Genomic DNA, 19,448 nt, shown 5'->3' with positions numbered 1-19,448 from the left:
CCATCACCATACCACACAGAATTGCGAGCCCAGAGCACACTATTTAAACCCGAGGGTACGCGTGCGATTGTGCGATACAGCTAAGAGAGATACCCTAGGACATCCTTGACCGCCCAGACTGGCACCCCTAATGGCCAACAACATTGCAGTGCGGCTGTAGCCCATACAGCATTGAATCTACTGCAGGGCTGTAATAAAAAGCACACAAAGCTTCAATTTACCCCTGTTAGCAACGTCACATCTATGGTAGACGTCTGTCTGTCTGTACGACCGCCCACGTGCAAATTAGATGAGAAATAGGAATTTAGGTAACAACCAAAAGGTTCCATAGCAACGGTGTTTTAATGCACACATGCACGTGCAAAGATTGTTTTAATGTCATTTTGATCGGTTTTGTGGTAATTACGTTGTGTTTTAAGTGTTTTATATTTAAATTGACTGTATCTTCGGTCGGGATGGATCTTTTTTGATGCGATTAAAACCTTCTTTCAAAGAATACTACTAGCTTCGTCCCTGTTACCACGGGCTTTCTAGTATGAATATAAATTCGAGATATCCTCTCTTCGAATCGACATTTCAGATTAAAATTAATTGGAAAGATTTAACTGATATGGGCCTTGGAGTACTTCGACGCACCAGACGAACTATCATTGGCTATGTGAAAACAGTTGCTAACACGGATTGACGGATTGGGTAACAACAAACAATGGCCAAAAACTTGCTGACGTAATAGTAATACTGATATGTGGATGCTCCCTAAAACTAGAACTCTCCAAACTAAAGCTCCACGGTAACGGTTTTGACTTTTGAGCTTTACTTCGCACCTGTTGCATGGTGTCAGGTGTGATATCAGTGACCAAACATACCTATGTGCATTGTGTCGCCTTCCCACGTTTTTCCCCCATTCCCCAACTTAAAATACCTAAAATTCGGGAAATTGCAAAAGTATATGAACTCGCTCAGTCGAAATTTGCATCAGCCTGCAACAAAATTATCAAGCAATCACGATAGTCTGTAAGCAAAATTATAAAACATCACCGGTGAGGGTAAACAAAAAGCCAAACTAATTTAACGTGATTTCCAAGTATAACAGCCGTGACTTGACTAGTGAAGATTGAATTTAACTTCCTATAACTCCGGGAGGGGGGATCAAGTACCAAGTTCTCTACTCGACGTCGACTAAGAGTAAATGTCATTTTGGAATTTTGTCAAAAGATCCACCCACCCCCTTGGCGGCTTTTGTGGTATTAACTGTTGAGAAATTTGTTGTTCCACTTATTGCTGGGGGAGACAAGTGAGATGTTGGTTGGTAACTGGAGAAGGAACCGGGAAGTAAGCTGGAACTGGAGAGTAGGGAGTCAGCTGACTCAGCTAAAGATGTTAGAGGCTTCACGAAAGGTATAGGTTTAACAAAAAGGGGTCTTTCAACACTATCGTTTTGTTTTTCATGAAAAGTGTGTGAGTTTTCTCCGGTATAGTTCCGCTTTGGAAAAGCCAAAGTTGACTTATGACAACCATCATAAGAACATTCAGAAGATCGATATGTATTTTTACTGTCATTTGGTTTTAGGTTTGCACTGTTGGAACATTTAGAGCATTTATATGGCTTTTCGCCAGTATGAGTCCGCCGATGGCAAACTAAATTTGATCTGTTGCTTGCACTGTAGGAACATTCAGAGCATTTATATGGTTTTTCACCAGTATGAGTCCGTCGATGTGAACCTAAAACTGATTTTTGGCTTGAACTGTAGGATCATTCAGAGCAACTATATGGTTTTTCACCAGTATGAGTCCGTCGATGTGAAACTAAAGCTGATTTTTGGCTTGAGCTGTAGGAACATTCAGAGCATTTGTAAGGTTTTTCACCAGTGTGAATCAGCTGATGGCGAACTAAATTTGGTTTTACGCTTGCGCTGTAGGAACATTCAGAGCACTTATATGGCTTTTCACCAGTATGAGTCCGTCGATGTGAAACTAAAGCTGATTTTTGGCTTGAACTGTAGGAACATTCAGAGCAGCTGTACATTTTTTCGCCAGTATGAGTCCGACGATGTAAAACTAAAGCTCTCTTTCGGCTTGCACTGTAGGAACATTCAGAGCATTTATATGGCTTTTCGCCAGTATGAGTCCGCCGATGGCAAACTAAATTTGATCTGTTGCTTGCACTGTAGGAACATTCAGAGCATTTATATGGTTTTTCACCAGTATGAGTCCGTCGATGTGAAACTAAAACTGATTTTTGGCATGAACTGTAGGAACATTCAGAGCAACTATATGGTTTTTCACCAGTATGAGTCCGTCGATGTGAAACTAAAGCTGATTTTTGGCTTGAGCTGTAGGAACATTCAGAGCATTTGTAAGGTTTTTCACCAGTGTGAATCAGCTGATGGCGAACTAAATTTGGTTTTACGCTTGCGCTGTAGGAACATTCAGAGCATTTATATGGCTTTTCACCAGTATGAGTCCGTCGATGTGAAACTAAAGCTGATTTTTGGCTTGAACTGTAGGAACATTCAGAGCAGCTGTACATTTTTTCGCCAGTATGAGTCCGACGATGTAAAACTAAAGCTCTCTTTCGGCTTGCACTGTAGGAACATTCAGAGCATTTATAAGTTTTTTCACCAGTATGAATCTGTTGATGTAGAACTAAAGCTGTTGTTTTGCTTGCACTGTACGAACATTCAGTCTTGTAAGTCTTTTCATCAGTATGAACCAACTGTTGACAAGGTAATGCTGATTCTTGGATGGGACAATGCATCTGAGAAGTAGGATTCGAATACCTTTCTGATTTAATAACAAGATTATCTTCCTCTTTCTTGATATCTGTCTTCATCAATTCTGGTACGATGTAATCTTCCAGGCCCTCTTTCTTGATATCTGTCTTTATCAATTCTGGTACGATGTAATCTTCCAGGCCCTCTTTCTTGATATCTGTCTTTATCAATTCTGGTAGGATGCAATCTTCTTCCATCTTCATATCATCTTTAAACTCTGGTACATTTTGCTGCTTCATTTTACTGGAAAGTCAACAACCGTACGCATACGTGTGAATATGTTGGTATTTGATGATGGTCACTAGAAAATGATATGAATGTAAATTCGAGGTGTATTATCTCCGATACGATATTTCAGATAAGAATTAATTGGAAAAATGTTAGCTCTGTTCATGGAGCATCATACTTAAAGCTAGCTAATTAGAGAATAGAAAGACCCAATGAAAAAAACAAGCCTTGATCACAGAAAATAGGGAAATGGCGGAGAGGGTAGTCAAATTCGTTCAAAGTTTAAAATGTTATTTTGATATTTTGCCGATAATTAGTTGCAAATAAAAGATAATACATATATACATACATTTATTACTATTATAATAAACTTCTAAACCTAATCTTGGAAACAATTAAACTACAGTCTTTAAACTAAAGCTCCACGATAATGTTATGTAGCTGAATATATCTGAATATATATTTGAATATTGCATAACCATACAGTCCGTGATCTAGTTCGTGATGTTCGTGATGTAAATTTTACGGTGATCACTCTTTACAGAATTCTGTAGTATTCTGTAGTATTACAAGATCATGAATCTGGTCAAGATTTAGGAAAGGTCACGTTTAACATCACGAGCTAGATCACGGACAGTATAGTACAGACAGATCGTAGTACTGAAAAAATCGATCGACCGACACAAGAAGCTTTCGAAGGATTTTTGACGTTTTTGAGTCCCATTGGGTGCCCTTTATGGCTGACCAACTTTTCCAAACTTTTCCACGTGTCTTACGCCCACTTTTTGCCACTTTTACCACTTTTTACCACCTTTCTTGTTTGTCGAATATCCTTAGTTTTGATCATCGCAAAAGCTTGCAGATTAATCGAGGGTGTTCATCTTATCAGGAGGAAAAACTGTTGTAAAGACACTTTTTACGTCAGACAATTAGTTAATTGGATAATTATCAATTAGCTAATTAGAAAAAATGTAAAATTTTGTAATTGGCTCAAAATGATCGAAATAGCTTAAAACACGGAGAAAAGTAGTTTTTACTTGTAGAAAAACTTTGAGTCCGGAACCCCCTCAAACGTTCGGTCACAGGTTGTTGCTCTGCGAAGCAGAGCAACGATCTGGAAGGGTTGACAACGTCAATCAAGTATCCACCCGAAAGCAACCCGAAGAGATTTTTACAGCATGTGATAATTGATGCAATTAATCGAAACTATTAGTTTTGCTATAAGAATTCATATTTTAAGATTTTTACTGTTAACGACTGCTTTTCTTACTTACTGTATAAAAAATGGATTTAAAAATCATTTTCTGAAATAAAAAAAAGTCTTAAAAAATGGAAAAAAATCGGATTTTTGATGGTTTTGAGTGCCTTCTAGCGTTCATATTAATGTCCGTTCATAATTATGTCCGTTCATTTAATGTCCGTCCAAATAAGGTCCGATAAGGTATCACAATGCTGGCAAGCATGACCGTGCCTCTTATATTCACAATACTATTTACCCCCTTTACTATTTACCCCCTTTACTATTTACCCCCTTTACTATTTACCCCCTTTTCTTTTATAACCCTTTATTGTTTTTCGGGCATTAAGACTCATCGAAAGTAGTTCAGCAGGTATATTTAAGTTCAAATCATTCTAATTCAATGTTAAAGATGACAGGAACAAGAAATAGTTATGTGGAGGTTTTTAAGAAATTTGCGCAAAATACGCGCCAGCATGTTATACGAAATTCGGTAAAAAACCCAAAATTGCCATATTCAGGTGCCTTAAAAACCATGTTAAAATTGAGTTAGAGATCTGAAACTTTGCAGGGCGTCTAGACGTTGACCAAATCGACTGTAAAAAAAATTGCGTGTTTCAGGAGTATCGGGAAATGGGTTTTCTGGAACCCCTGTTTTACGATAGATTGTCGTGATACATATATTCAGGGATAGACGCTTTGCCAGTCAAATGTAGTCAATTGTAGCCTGAATTTAAGTGTCCGGAGATTCAAAAGTATAAAAGATACAGCAATTTCCGACCACAGGTCTTAAAGATAATTGTTTACACTTCAGTTTCAATTATATCAAAAAATAATTTAACGTCATCATCACCACTTGATGACGTCATCAAATTAAGTGTTTTTAAAACTTGATTTTTGACAAAATAACAACTTTTCAAACTGATTTTACACCATTAAGGAGTAATTTTATCTAAAATCTGAGGACATTTTCACATTAGATAATTGTTCAAGCATTCTGAAAATCTACCGGAAAGTTTCCCTACCTTGCTCCTTCATAAAGATATTTGCCATTGAAGTTAGTACTTTTTTGAAGAATTATTTTATAAAAACGTCAATTTTGCGATTTAGTATTCTCTGGTGTTGGGCTATCCCTTGGGTTGTGGAGCTCAGTTCTGCTTCCTATAGGTATAAATTGTGCATTAGGCTAGTTTTAAAGTTAAAAATCTAAAAGTTGCACACGTGGGGACACGCCCAAATTGATTAAAAATTGCTAAAATCACTGAAAATTGCTGTTTTTACCATTTTCTGTAAACGTTGGTGTGCCGTTGTGATTACAGTTCTTCTTGAAATACTTTGAAACTTTGCATGCTTATCAAACTATATATAAAGCACCAACACGCAAAAATTTACGGCGATTCAATATTGGATGCGCACGCAACGTCCGCTCATAGTTTGCACGTGCGAAAGGTGATAATTTTGCTCATTCGTGATTTCGAACAAATTCTGCTTTACCACGACAGTTCAATGTCATTATATATAAATTTAATGCCAACTTGAATGAGTATAAAGTGGCAAATTCAGTCAGTGATCGACCGATATGTTTACCCAAACACAAGGAAATGTTTTCAAAGGAAAAATTTCGAAATCGTTGAAACTTCCTCCTTATTAATGAAGATATCAGTTTATATTTCGACTTTAAAGGACCAGTTAACTGAAAAAAAGTTATCCTCATATTTTGACAGATTGTGACAAATAGCAAACTAAGCAACGAGTCGAAATTCCTAAATCTCTAACTGCTCTCTAACGCGTGTAAATAGCGTTTGTATTATTTTGGCGATGACGTCATGAAGTCCCTCTTGCGCGCAGAGTAGCTCGTGAGACTGTATTTTACAGGTAAAAAATGGACATAATACAATCTTTTCCCCCGAATAACTCGAAAAGTAAGTAATTTAGGGTACATGTTGCTTTATAAGTTGTATATAAACATGACCATTCTGCACAATTTGCACACATTCAAAAACCTTTAGGGCCTTCATAGCCCAATTAACCAGATACCCATAGTTTTGCATGATTTCTTGAACCGAAAATCAGTTTTTCGCCAATAACTGAAAAAGTAAGTACTTTAAGGCATAAGTTTGTTCGTAAGTCATATATTAATATGCTAATTGCAGTTCTTTTGCATCCTGTCTGAAGACTCCATCACGATCATATCGAAATGGGCTTAGCACCACGCCCAAAATGGTTTTTGGCGAATTTATCGAAAAGTAAGGATTTTAGGCCATGTGTTGCTCAATAACTCCTATATAAACATGCATATGCGGCTTCGTTCAAGCCTATTTTGAAGTCTCTACGACCTTCAGAAGCAAGGGGTCGGTTACGTTATTGGGTCAATATGGGCGTGGCCCTCCTGGGTTTTCTCCACGGTCAAAAAAATGTCTCCAAACGAAAATCGTTTAATCATAACTTCGGGAAGGTCTGTGCAAAGTTTCGTGAGTATTAGAACATTTGCAGGTTCATTTCCATAAATGTCCATAAATGACTGGACTACACAACTTTAGAGTTAACTTTAGAGAAACTCATAAGTCATTTATCTCAAATTAAGCTGTTAGTGTCCATGATCAACCTCTGGCGACAATGTTTTACGTGAAATGTAAAAATCAGGAGTAATATAAAAAAGGTATTTTTAGATTAAAGTGCTAGCTCATAGTTTTAGAATTGTATAGATTAACGTTGGTCATTTAGCCATCTAACAATCGATCGTGCCGTAATATATGGCCAGAGAATAATAGGGTCTTGGAAATTCTATAGTTGTTCAGTGGGTCGATCGACTGAACACGTTTGCACTTGGTATTTAAACTTACCAGTAGTTTATTTATGTTATGCACCGATGATAATGCAATTAGGATAACAACTAGGTAAGCCGGAAGTCTAATTCAAAACACACCTCACACCGTACACACCTCCAATCAGTAATTTTACTATTTGGTAGACCGGGTATTTTGGCGGGAATTCTGTTCCCACGGCACTGTTCTGATAGAAGCTACTTCTACTAATGGTCCCAGAGGATCGGCCGTAAAGTAGCCAGACTTCTTGTCTCCTGTACTGGCAGACACTTGCAGATTAAAGTTAGAAATTTCGCTATGCTATAAATATAATTGCTCTCGGAATTGAACAAACTCCTACTTATCTGTATCCTTTCTAAATTCGTTAGAGTTTCATGGACTGGGGAAAAATAATCGGTACAGTCTCCCTGCTTGTGTAATTAAGCAATGAAAACAATCCAAAATTATCACATATGACATAAGTTGTAATAGCAGAAACTTTCTAACCGTACATTCACCCGCCACTGTTCAAGAACCTATATCACTGTTTAAAATCATGACGTGAGCACTGTACATCCAATCAGCTATTCCTTTAGTTAGGATGATAGCCAAAACTATAAGGATTTTGGAGAACTAGGGTAATAGTCATAATTCTAAAATTTGAGTGAGTTACATGTGTTTTATTGACGATGATAAACATTTGTAATGTAAATTACGCTATGCAAGCGCGCACTGAGGGACTTTATGACGTCACGAGGCCACAGCTTATTATTGCAATAACACGCGTTACACGTACGCTAGAGAGTTGGTTCTTTCGGCGATACGATTCTTTACCAGTTTGTCACAGCTGATTTAAATCTTAGCCAAATTGGAGACTACAAATTTTTCAGTTAACTGGTCCTTTAAATGTAACAAACAATCATGTTCGGGAGATGGTAAAAAACCTATCAGTTCACATTGACATAGGAATTTTTTTATAAATGCTATCTCGTGAAAGGTTTACGATAACGAAAGACAATGATAACCCTGGTCATTAGTAAGACCCTTAATCATATAACCATTATAATTCATACATCAACATGCCTATTATATATCTTAAAAGTTCTTCCTAGCTGTGACAATCTTCTAAAGATAAATTGGAAAAACGTGATCGGGTCATGGTCCATCTCGTGCGAAATTTCCTAATGACCAGGGTGTAATACATTTATTCAACAACTCCACTCGTGAGACTTGTCTGGATGCTTTTTCTAGAAAACCCTAAATTTGATGTTAAATTGAGCTACTATACTCAATTATTAGGACAAGCAGACTGTGATTGATTGACTAAATTATGTTTAGTCCCCCATATTATTACATTTACAACATGTTTATATCACTATCAGTTGAATAATATCTGCCGTGACTATGGCAATTCATTTTGATTTAGTCAGGAATTCTTGATAAGGTGTATTTTTATCTTTTGCTTTTAATTTATCCCAATCTAGATCAGTAATTGATATGTATTTTGTGGTCGATACGTTGTGTTTAATTTAAATTAGTGCCACCTAGGTTTCCGTTTATTCAATTTGCGATTGTATTACTTTCTACTTAGGTGTTAGGGGTAGTTCTCAATTCACATATTATGTGATCACTGAAGGGGGGGGGGGGGGGGGGGGGTTTCTAGGTGGTAAGGAGTCGTTCACATATTACGTAATCATTTTTTGGAACATTTTTACCCCCCCCCCCCCCCCCCCCCCTTCCCCCCTCCGTAATCAGTTTTACACATAGCTATTGTGTCAAAATTACACTAGCGTAATCATTCGGAAACCCCCCCCCCCCCCCCCCCCTCAGCTGATTACGTAATATGTGACCGACCCCTAACGCTTGTATAACTTTACGGTAGCTATGTCAATGTGTAAAACAGAAAACTGATTACGAATTGGCCACAGAGAGATAACGTAAAACTTCTGTTTAATAATATTAATATTCCTGGAAACCCGTAGCACAATGACGACCCTGGAATATGATTACAGTAACGGAACTCTGCACTCCATTAAAAGTGATGTGATGAGATACACGTGGTCTGTGTATTTCTTAGTGATTCTCTGTTCATCTCTTGTCGGGGACACATTCATTCTGATTATATCCGTCAAGTACAGGGCCATCCGACTTGACAAGGTCCTCCTAGCTATCATCCAACACATTGCTGTATGTGACTTAATGATCTGTGTGGTATCCATACTTCCGAAGGTTACCTCCCTCATTGCTGATAGATGGTTGCTAGGCAACGTCCTGTGTACAGCGTGTTGTCTCGGTAGGTATTACTTGTATGGAGTCATCCTGTCTCTTGTTTGCGCTATGCCTTCGGTCCTGCTGCTTCTCCTCAAATACCCCCTCCAGTCGTCGACAGTTACGTTGAAGACCATACATCAGATTTGTGGAGCGTTTTGGTTGATAGCTTCGATCGGCCTAGTGACGACCCTGATCCTTGATTATGAATGGGAAATTTGCTTTTCATACAAAGGTTATGGTTGCGACTTTGTTTTGAGTAGAAATATTTGGCGTCGGATTAGGACGTTGACAACAGCCATATTTATCTCTATTCTAAACTGTATTGTTGTTACAACCACAATTCAAATGATAATCATGGCTAAAGAGATCGTTAGCAAGCGTGGAGAAAGTCTGAAGTGGAAAAGGGTCTTGCATCTCCTTCCTTCCATTTGCTGTTTACCAAATCATAGAATTACACATTTCCGAAGAAGAATTCAACCACCACTTATACAGACTAGCCGACTTTTTGCTGTTCCTTCAGATTGTGATCAATTTGCATGTGCTTACTTTGAAGAGCATTAGAAAGTTTTTCCGGACAAAGATGTACAACAGACATCGCAACAACCTTCGAACTGGGTGAGGCTGTAATGTTAACTGAAGTTTGAGTTATATAAGTAATTTGTGTTTAATTCATAAACGACTGGAAGAAGAATTAATAATTCTAATATATTTCTTCATTTCTTCTCAGGAATAAGAAGACTTAGGCAAATAAAAGGGACATCATGGCTGATACTATCACGACGACAATTTCAACTTAGGTTTAATAGATGTAGATTCTGGTGGGGAAGTGAGGCATATTGTTTTGACGCGTGACAGCAATTAACCAATCAGCATCCACTATTGACTGATGAAATTCAAACCCCAGAATCACTGTCAATATGCCTCCACACAAGAATCCACACCTATCAGAAATAAATTAATAATTATGGAAACTGAAACTTAGACCACATTTTAGTTTGAATTTGTGTTTTTAAATGAACCAATAGTATATACCAATTACTTGGACTGCAGGAATTCTACTGCTTTTTTGTTAGCTTCACTAATATTTATATACAGATTTGATATTTTGACCTTATATTTCATTTCACAATTTCACAATTTAGTATTTACAGTATCACTACAAACAGATTGTTGTATCAAATAATGAATAAATTTACATTTAATCTTGAACTTCGTACTCTTTTAGTTTTACATTTATAAGTATTGGTTTTAAAAGCTCACGACAACGAATAGAACGTTAAATTATTTGACAACTTAAATGATTCAAGCAAGAAAATTATCACAATCGATTAGATAATCAAGTATATTTATGCGATTCTTGTGCTTATTTTATGACTTTAACTTTGAAATAAAGAACTTACTCGTATAATCTGGTATTAATTGTTCAACCTACTCTCGAATATATAGATTTTCCGACAGTTGCATGCACAGTCTATTCTAGTAACGTTACAAATTCACTCGCTTTCGTATCAGTTGTGTTCTTATCAACACACTGAACTGTATGCGGCTTTAAATTGAAGTATGAACACAGTGTACAATGTATGAGTATCATCATTATCAGCGAATTTAACGATATAATATTAATAGTTTCAGTCTGCTTAAACTCCCTATGAGTATGGGCTGTACGGTAAACCGGGATTAACGGTAAGGTAAATTGCGGTTTTACTGATTCCTACAGTAAACCCCGATTTACTTTACCGTAAACCCTTGTGTGTATTTAATTTGTCTTTTAAATATCCAAATGAAGGTTAGGTCTTACATGTAATAGTTGCTCGAAAACTTGATAAAACCCGAATATTAACTATGAAAATAAGAAACTAATTTCACTTTACAAAACCTTTTACAAAACCTTTTACATCAGCTTTTGGCTTTGATCATTAAATTTGATTTGAGTTAAAAACTTCGTCCAGTTCCTGCAGCTATAAGATTGACTTATGAAAACCAATAAAAGAACATTCAGAAGATCGATATGTATTTTTACTGTCATTTGGTTTAAGGCTTGCACTGTTGGAACATTTACTTTTAGAGCATTTATATGGTTTTTCACCAGTATGAGTCCGCCGATGGCAAAACTAAATTTGATCTGTCGCTTGCAGTGTAGGAACATTCAGAGCATTTATATGGTTTTTCGCCAGTATGAGTCCGCCGATGTAAAACTAATGCTATCTTTTGGTTTGCACTGTAGGAACATTCAGAGCATTTGTAAGGTTTTTCACCAGTGTGAATCAGCTGATGACGAACTAAATTGGGTTTTACGCTTGCACTGTAGGAACATTCAGAGCATTTGTAAGGTTTTTCACCAGTGTGAATCAGCTGATGGCGAACTAAATTCGGTTGTACGCTTGTACTGTATGAACATTCAGAGCATTTATATGGCTTTTCACCAGTATGAGTCCGTCGATGTAAAACTAAAGCTCTCTTTTGGCTTGCACTGTAGGAACATTCAGAGCATTTGTAAGGCTTTTCACCAGTGTGAATCAGCTTATGACGAACTAAATTGTGTTTTCGGCTTGCACTGTACGAACATTCAGAGCATTTGTAAGACTTCTCATCAGTATGAATCAGCTGTAATTGACAAGGTATTAACTGTTGAGAAATTTGTTGTTCCACTTATTGCTGGGGGAGACAAGTGAGATGTTGGTTGGTAACTGGAGAAGGAACCGGGAAGTAAGCTGGAACTGGAGAGTAGGGAGTCAGCTGACTCAGCTAAAGATGTTAGAGGCTTCACGAAAGGTATAGGTTTAACAAAAAGGGGTCTTTCAACACTATCGTTTTGTTTTTCATGAAAAGTGTGTGAGTTTTCTCCGGTATAGTTCCGCTTTGGAAAAGCCAAAGTTGACTTATGACAACCATCATAAGAACATTCAGAAGATCGATATGTATTTTTACTGTCATTTGATTTTGGGTTTGCACTGTTGGAACATTTAGAGCATTTATATGGCTTTTCGCCAGTATGAGTCCGCCGATGGCAAACTAAATTTGATCTGTTGCTTGCACTGTAGGAACATTCAGAGTATTTGTAAGGTTTTTCACCAGTATGAGTCCGTCGATGTGAACCTAAAACTGATTTTTGGCTTGAACTGTAGGATCATTCAGAGCAACTATATGGTTTTTCACCAGTATGAGTCCGTCGATGTGAAACTAAAGCTGATTTTTGGCTTGAACTGTAGGAACATTCAGAGCAGCTGTACATTTTTTCGCCAGTATGAGTCCGACGATGTAAAACTAAAGCTCTCTTTCGGCTTGCACTGTAGGAACATTCAGAGCATTTATATGGCTTTTCGCCAGTATGAGTCCGCCGATGGCAAACTAAATTTGATCTGTTGCTTGCACTGTAGGAACATTCAGAGCATTTATATGGTTTTTCACCAGTATGAGTCCGTCGATGTGAAACTAAAACTGATTTTTGGCTTGAACTGTAGGAACATTCAGAGCAACTATATGGTTTTTCACCAGTATGAGTCCGTCGATGTGAAACTAAAGCTGATTTTTGGCTTGAGCTGTAGGAACATTCAGAGCATTTGTAAGGTTTTTCACCAGTGTGAATCAGCTGATGGCGAACTAAATTTGGTTTTACGCTTGCGCTGTAGGAACATTCAGAGCATTTATATGGCTTTTCACCAGTATGAGTCCGTCGATGTGAAACTAAAGCTGATTTTTGGCTTGAACTGTAGGAACATTCAGAGCAGCTGTACATTTTTTCGCCAGTATGAGTCCGACGATGTAAAACTAAAGCTCTCTTTCGGCTTGCACTGTAGGAACATTCAGAGCATTTATAAGTTTTTTCACCAGTATGAATCTGTTGATGTAGAACTAAAGCTGTTGTTTTGCTTGCACTGTACGAACATTCAGTCTTGTAAGTCTTTTCATCAGTATGAACCAACTGTTGACAAGGTAATGCTGATTCTTGGATGGGACAATGCATCTGAGAAGTAGGATTCGAATACCTTTCTGTTTTAATAACAAGATTATCTTCCTCTTTCTTGATCTCTGACTTTATCAATTCTGGTAAGTTGCAATCTTCCAGGCCCTCTTTCTTGATCTCTGTCTTTATCAATTCTGGTAAGTTGCAATCTTCCAGGCCCTCTTTCTTGATCTCTGTCTTTATCAACTCTGGTAGGACACAATCTTCTTCCATTTTCATATCATCTTTAAACTCTGGTGCATTTCGCTGTTCCATTTTTCGGAAAGTAAATTACCCTACGTGTAGAGATGTTAGCCTTTGATGATCATCGCTAAACAATAATCTCTACTATAATTCAAAGAATTATTTCTGCTGTTGTTGTTGTTGTATGATAAATGCAACTACATTACTGCAGTTGCCCTGTCTGGACTGCGCTAGTAGTCGGGGACTAACTAGGTAAGAGTCACAGCATACAGGTCCCGGTTTCCATTGCAGGAAAGTGATCATGTCAAGGGTTGGTTGCACCAGCGCTTGTGTGAGACGGGGAGCAGAGCTCACTCCGAAACAGGGACTGACATAGTTGTTATCCTCCACAAGACACTAAACCTCACATTCTTCAATGGAAATGCAGGAATTTATATCGCGTAGGGGTTTCGTTAGCCCTAGGCATCCTCCATCACCATACCACACAGAATTGCGAGCCCAGAGCACACTATTTAAACCCGAGGGTACGCGTGCGATTGTGCGATACAGCTAAGAGAGATACCCTAGGACATCCTTGACCGCCCAGACTGGCACCCCTAATGGCCAACAACATTGCAGTGCGGCTGTAGCCCATACAGCATTGAATCTACTGCAGGGCTGTAATAAAAAGCACACAAAGCTTCAATTTACCCCTGTTAGCAACGTCACATCTATGGTAGACGTCTGTCTGTCTGTACGACCGCCCACGTGCAAATTAGATGAGAAATAGGAATTTAGGTAACAACCAAAAGGTTCCATAGCAACGGTGTTTTAATGCACACATGCACGTGCAAAGATTGTTTTAATGTCATTTTGATCGGTTTTGTGGTAATTACGTTGTGTTTTAAGTGTTTTATATTTAAATTGACTGTATCTTCGGTCGGGATGGATCTTTTTTGATGCGATTAAAACCTTCTTTCAAAGAATACTACTAGCTTCGTCCCTGTTACCACGGGCTTTCTAGTATGAATATAAATTCGAGATATCCTCTCTTCGAATCGACATTTCAGATTAAAATTAATTGGAAAGATTTAACTGATATGGGCCTTGGAGTACTTCGACGCACCAGACGAACTATCATTGGCTATGTGAAAACAGTTGCTAACACGGATTGACGGATTGGGTAACAACAAACAATGGCCAAAAACTTGCTGACGTAATAGTAATACTGATATGTGGATGCTCCCTAAAACTAGAACTCTCCAAACTAAAGCTCCACGGTAACGGTTTTGACTTTTGAGCTTTACTTCGCACCTGTTGCATGGTGTCAGGTGTGATATCAGTGACCAAACATACCTATGTGCATTGTGTCGCCTTCCCACGTTTTTCCCCCATTCCCCAACTTAAAATACCTAAAATTCGGGAAATTGCAAAAGTATATGAACTCGCTCAGTCGAAATTTGCATCAGCCTGCAACAAAATTATCAAGCAATCACGATAGTCTGTAAGCAAAATTATAAAACATCACCGGTGAGGGTAAACAAAAAGCCAAACTAATTTAACGTGATTTCCAAGTATAACAGCCGTGACTTGACTAGTGAAGATTGAATTTAACTTCCTATAACTCCGGGAGGGGGGATCAAGTACCAAGTTCTCTACTCGACGTCGACTAAGAGTAAATGTCATTTTGGAATTTTGTCAAAAGATCCACCCACCCCCTTGGCGGCTTTTGTGGTATTAACTGTTGAGAAATTTGTTGTTCCACTTATTGCTGGGGGAGACAAGTGAGATGTTGGTTGGTAACTGGAGAAGGAACCGGGAAGTAAGCTGGAACTGGAGAGTAGGGAGTCAGCTGACTCAGCTAAAGATGTTAGAGGCTTCACGAAAGGTATAGGTTTAACAAAAAGGGGTCTTTCAACACTATCGTTTTGTTTTTCATGAAAAGTGTGTGAGTTTTCTCCGGTATAGTTCCGCTTTGGAAAAGCCAAAGTTGACTTATGACAACCATCATAAGAACATTCAGAAGATCGATATGTATTTTTACTGTCATTTGGTTTTAGGTTTGCACTGTTGGAACATTTAGAGCATTTATATGGCTTTTCGCCAGTATGAGTCCGCCGATGGCAAACTAAATTTGATCTGTTGCTTGCACTGTAGGAACATTCAGAGCATTTATATGGTTTTTCACCAGTATGAGTCCGTCGATGTGAACCTAAAACTGATTTTTGGCTTGAACTGTAGGATCATTCAGAGCAACTATATGGTTTTTCACCAGTATGAGTCCGTCGATGTGAAACTAAAGCTGATTTTTGGCTTGAGCTGTAGGAACATTCAGAGCATTTGTAAGGTTTTTCACCAGTGTGAATCAGCTGATGGCGAACTAAATTTGGTTTTACGCTTGCGCTGTAGGAACATTCAGAGCACTTATATGGCTTTTCACCAGTATGAGTCCGTCGATGTGAAACTAAAGCTGATTTTTGGCTTGAACTGTAGGAACATTCAGAGCAGCTGTACATTTTTTCGCCAGTATGAGTCCGACGATGTAAAACTAAAGCTCTCTTTCGGCTTGCACTGTAGGAACATTCAGAGCATTTATATGGCTTTTCGCCAGTATGAGTCCGCCGATGGCAAACTAAATTTGATCTGTTGCTTGCACTGTAGGAACATTCAGAGCATTTATATGGTTTTTCACCAGTATGAGTCCGTCGATGTGAAACTAAAACTGATTTTTGGCATGAACTGTAGGAACATTCAGAGCAACTATATGGTTTTTCACCAGTATGAGTCCGTCGATGTGAAACTAAAGCTGATTTTTGGCTTGAGCTGTAGGAACATTCAGAGCATTTGTAAGGTTTTTCACCAGTGTGAATCAGCTGATGGCGAACTAAATTTGGTTTTACGCTTGCGCTGTAGGAACATTCAGAGCATTTATATGGCTTTTCACCAGTATGAGTCCGTCGATGTGAAACTAAAGCTGATTTTTGGCTTGAACTGTAGGAACATTCAGAGCAGCTGTACATTTTTTCGCCAGTATGAGTCCGACGATGTAAAACTAAAGCTCTCTTTCGGCTTGCACTGTAGGAACATTCAGAGCATTTATAAGTTTTTTCACCAGTATGAATCTGTTGATGTAGAACTAAAGCTGTTGTTTTGCTTGCACTGTACGAACATTCAGTCTTGTAAGTCTTTTCATCAGTATGAACCAACTGTTGACAAGGTAATGCTGATTCTTGGATGGGACAATGCATCTGAGAAGTAGGATTCGAATACCTTTCTGATTTAATAACAAGATTATCTTCCTCTTTCTTGATATCTGTCTTCATCAATTCTGGTACGATGTAATCTTCCAGGCCCTCTTTCTTGATATCTGTCTTTATCAATTCTGGTACGATGTAATCTTCCAGGCCCTCTTTCTTGATATCTGTCTTTATCAATTCTGGTAGGATGCAATCTTCTTCCATCTTCATATCATCTTTAAACTCTGGTACATTTTGCTGCTTCATTTTACTGGAAAGTCAACAACCGTACGCATACGTGTGAATATGTTGGTATTTGATGATGGTCACTAGAAAATGATATGAATGTAAATTCGAGGTGTATTATCTCCGATACGATATTTCAGATAAGAATTAATTGGAAAAATGTTAGCTCTGTTCATGGAGCATCATACTTAAAGCTAGCTAATTAGAGAATAGAAAGACCCAATGAAAAAAACAAGCCTTGATCACAGAAAATAGGGAAATGGCGGAGAGGGTAGTCAAATTCGTTCAAAGTTTAAAATGTTATTTTGATATTTTGCCGATAATTAGTTGCAAATAAAAGATAATACATATATACATACATTTATTACTATTATAATAAACTTCTAAACCTAATCTTGGAAACAATTAAACTACAGTCTTTAAACTAAAGCTCCACGATAATGTTATGTAGCTGAATATATCTGAATATATATTTGAATATTGCATAACCATACAGTCCGTGATCTAGTTCGTGATGTTCGTGATGTAAATTTTACGGTGATCACTCTTTACAGAATTCTGTAGTATTCTGTAGTATTACAAGATCATGAATCTGGTCAAGATTTAGGAAAGGTCACGTTTAACATCACGAGCTAGATCACGGACAGTATAGTACAGACAGATCGTAGTACTGAAAAAATCGATCGACCGACACAAGAAGCTTTCGAAGGATTTTTGACGTTTTTGAGTCCCATTGGGTGCCCTTTATGGCTGACCAACTTTTCCAAACTTTTCCACGTGTCTTACGCCCACTTTTTGCCACTTTTACCACTTTTTACCACCTTTCTTGTTTGTCGAATATCCTTAGTTTTGATCATCGCAAAAGCTTGCAGATTAATCGAGGGTGTTCATCTTATCAGGAGGAAAAACTGTTGTAAAGACACTTTTTACGTCAGACAATTAGTTAATTGGATAATTATCAATTAGCTAATTAGAAAAAATGTAAAATTTTGTAATTGGCTCAAAATGATCGAAATAGCTTAAAACACGGAGAAAAGTAGTTTTTACTTGTAGAAAAACTTTGAGTCCGGAACCCCCTCAAACGTTCGGTCACAGGTTGTTGCTCTGCGAAGCAGAGCAACGATCTGGAAGGGTTGACAACGTCAATCAAGTATCCACCCGAAAGCAACCCGAAGAGATTTTTACAGCATGTGATAATTGATGCAATTAATCGAAACTATTAGTTTTGCTATAAGAATTCATATTTTAAGATTTTTACTGTTAACGACTGCTTTTCTTACTTACTGTATAAAAAATGGATTTAAAAATCATTTTCTGAAATAAAAAAAAGTCTTAAAAAATGGAAAAAAATCGGATTTTTGATGGTTTTGAGTGCCTTCTAGCGTTCATATTAATGTCCGTTCATAATTATGTCCGTTCATTTAATGTCCGTCCAAATAAGGTCCGATAAGGTATCACAATGCTGGCAAGCATGACCGTGCCTCTTATATTCACAATACTATTTACCCCCTTTACTATTTACCCCCTTTACTATTTACCCCCTTTTCTTTTATAACCCTTTATTGTTTTTCGGGCATTAAGACTCATCGAAAGTAGTTCAGCAGGTATATTTAAGTTCAAATCATTCTAATTCAATGTTAAAGATGACAGGAACAAGAAATAGTTATGTGGAGGTTTTTAAGAAATTTGCGCAAAATACGCGCCAGCATGTTATACGAAATTCGGTAAAAAACCCAAAATTGCCATATTCAGGTGCCTTAAAAACCATGTTAAAATTGAGTTAGAGATCTGAAACTTTGCAGGGCGTCTAGACGTTGACCAAATCGACTGTAAAAAAAATTGCGTGTTTCAGGAGTATCGGGAAATGGGTTTTCTGGAACCCCTGTTTTACGATAGATTGTCGTGATACATATATTCAGGGATAGACGCTTTGCCAGTCAAATGTAGTCAATTGTAGCCTGAATTTAAGTGTCCGGAGATTCAAAAGTATAAAAGATACAGCAATTTCCGACCACAGGTCTTAAAGATAATTGTTTACACTTCAGTTTCAATTATATCAAAAAATAATTTAACGTCATCATCACCACTTGATGACGTCATCAAATTAAGTGTTTTTAAAACTTGATTTTTGACAAAATAACAACTTTTCAAACTGATTTTACACCATTAAGGAGTAATTTTATCTAAAATCTGAGGACATTTTCACATTAGATAATTGTTCAAGCATTCTGAAAATCTACCGGAAAGTTTCCCTACCTTGCTCCTTCATAAAGATATTTGCCATTGAAGTTAGTACTTTTTTGAAGAATTATTTTATAAAAACGTCAATTTTGCGATTTAGTATTCTCTGGTGTTGGGCTATCCCTTGGGTTGTGGAGCTCAGTTCTGCTTCCTATAGGTATAAATTGTGCATTAGGCTAGTTTTAAAGTTAAAAATCTAAAAGTTGCACACGTGGGGACACGCCCAAATTGATTAAAAATTGCTAAAATCACTGAAAATTGCTGTTTTTACCATTTTCTGTAAAC

The 19,448-nt window shown here is 37.6% G+C and overlaps 1 protein-coding gene and 2 pseudogenes across 1 annotated transcript; all 3 read right to left on the bottom strand.

Moving 5' to 3' along the window:
- Positions 1 to 1,192: 1,192 nt before the first annotated feature.
- Positions 1,193 to 3,013, bottom strand: LOC134826877 (zinc finger protein 436-like; annotated as a pseudogene).
- Positions 3,014 to 12,441: 9,428 nt separating this feature from the next.
- On the bottom strand, positions 12,442 to 13,533 carry LOC134826876 (zinc finger protein 300-like). Its single transcript, XM_063839378.1, has one exon. The coding sequence runs from the start codon at positions 13,531 to 13,533 to the stop codon at positions 12,442 to 12,444; it is 1,092 nt and encodes a 363-aa protein (XP_063695448.1).
- Positions 13,534 to 15,122: 1,589 nt separating this feature from the next.
- On the bottom strand, positions 15,123 to 16,943 carry LOC134826875 (zinc finger protein 436-like; annotated as a pseudogene).
- Between the last annotated feature and the right edge of the window lie 2,505 nt (positions 16,944 to 19,448).

Source organism: Bolinopsis microptera, chromosome 2 (genome assembly GCF_026151205.1).
Source record: "Bolinopsis microptera isolate Bmic1 chromosome 2, MBARI_Bmic_1.0, whole genome shotgun sequence".
Classification (NCBI taxonomy): Eukaryota; Metazoa; Ctenophora; class Tentaculata; order Lobata; family Bolinopsidae; genus Bolinopsis; species Bolinopsis microptera.
The sequence above is the reverse complement of the archived record's forward strand: the minus strand, read 5'-3'. Positions and strand labels throughout refer to the sequence as shown.

Excerpts from the sequence above, each read along its gene's own strand:
- LOC134826876 (XM_063839378.1), bottom strand. The coding sequence starts at position 13,533 with ATGGAACAGCGAAATGCACCAGAGTTTAAAGATGATATGAAAATGGAA.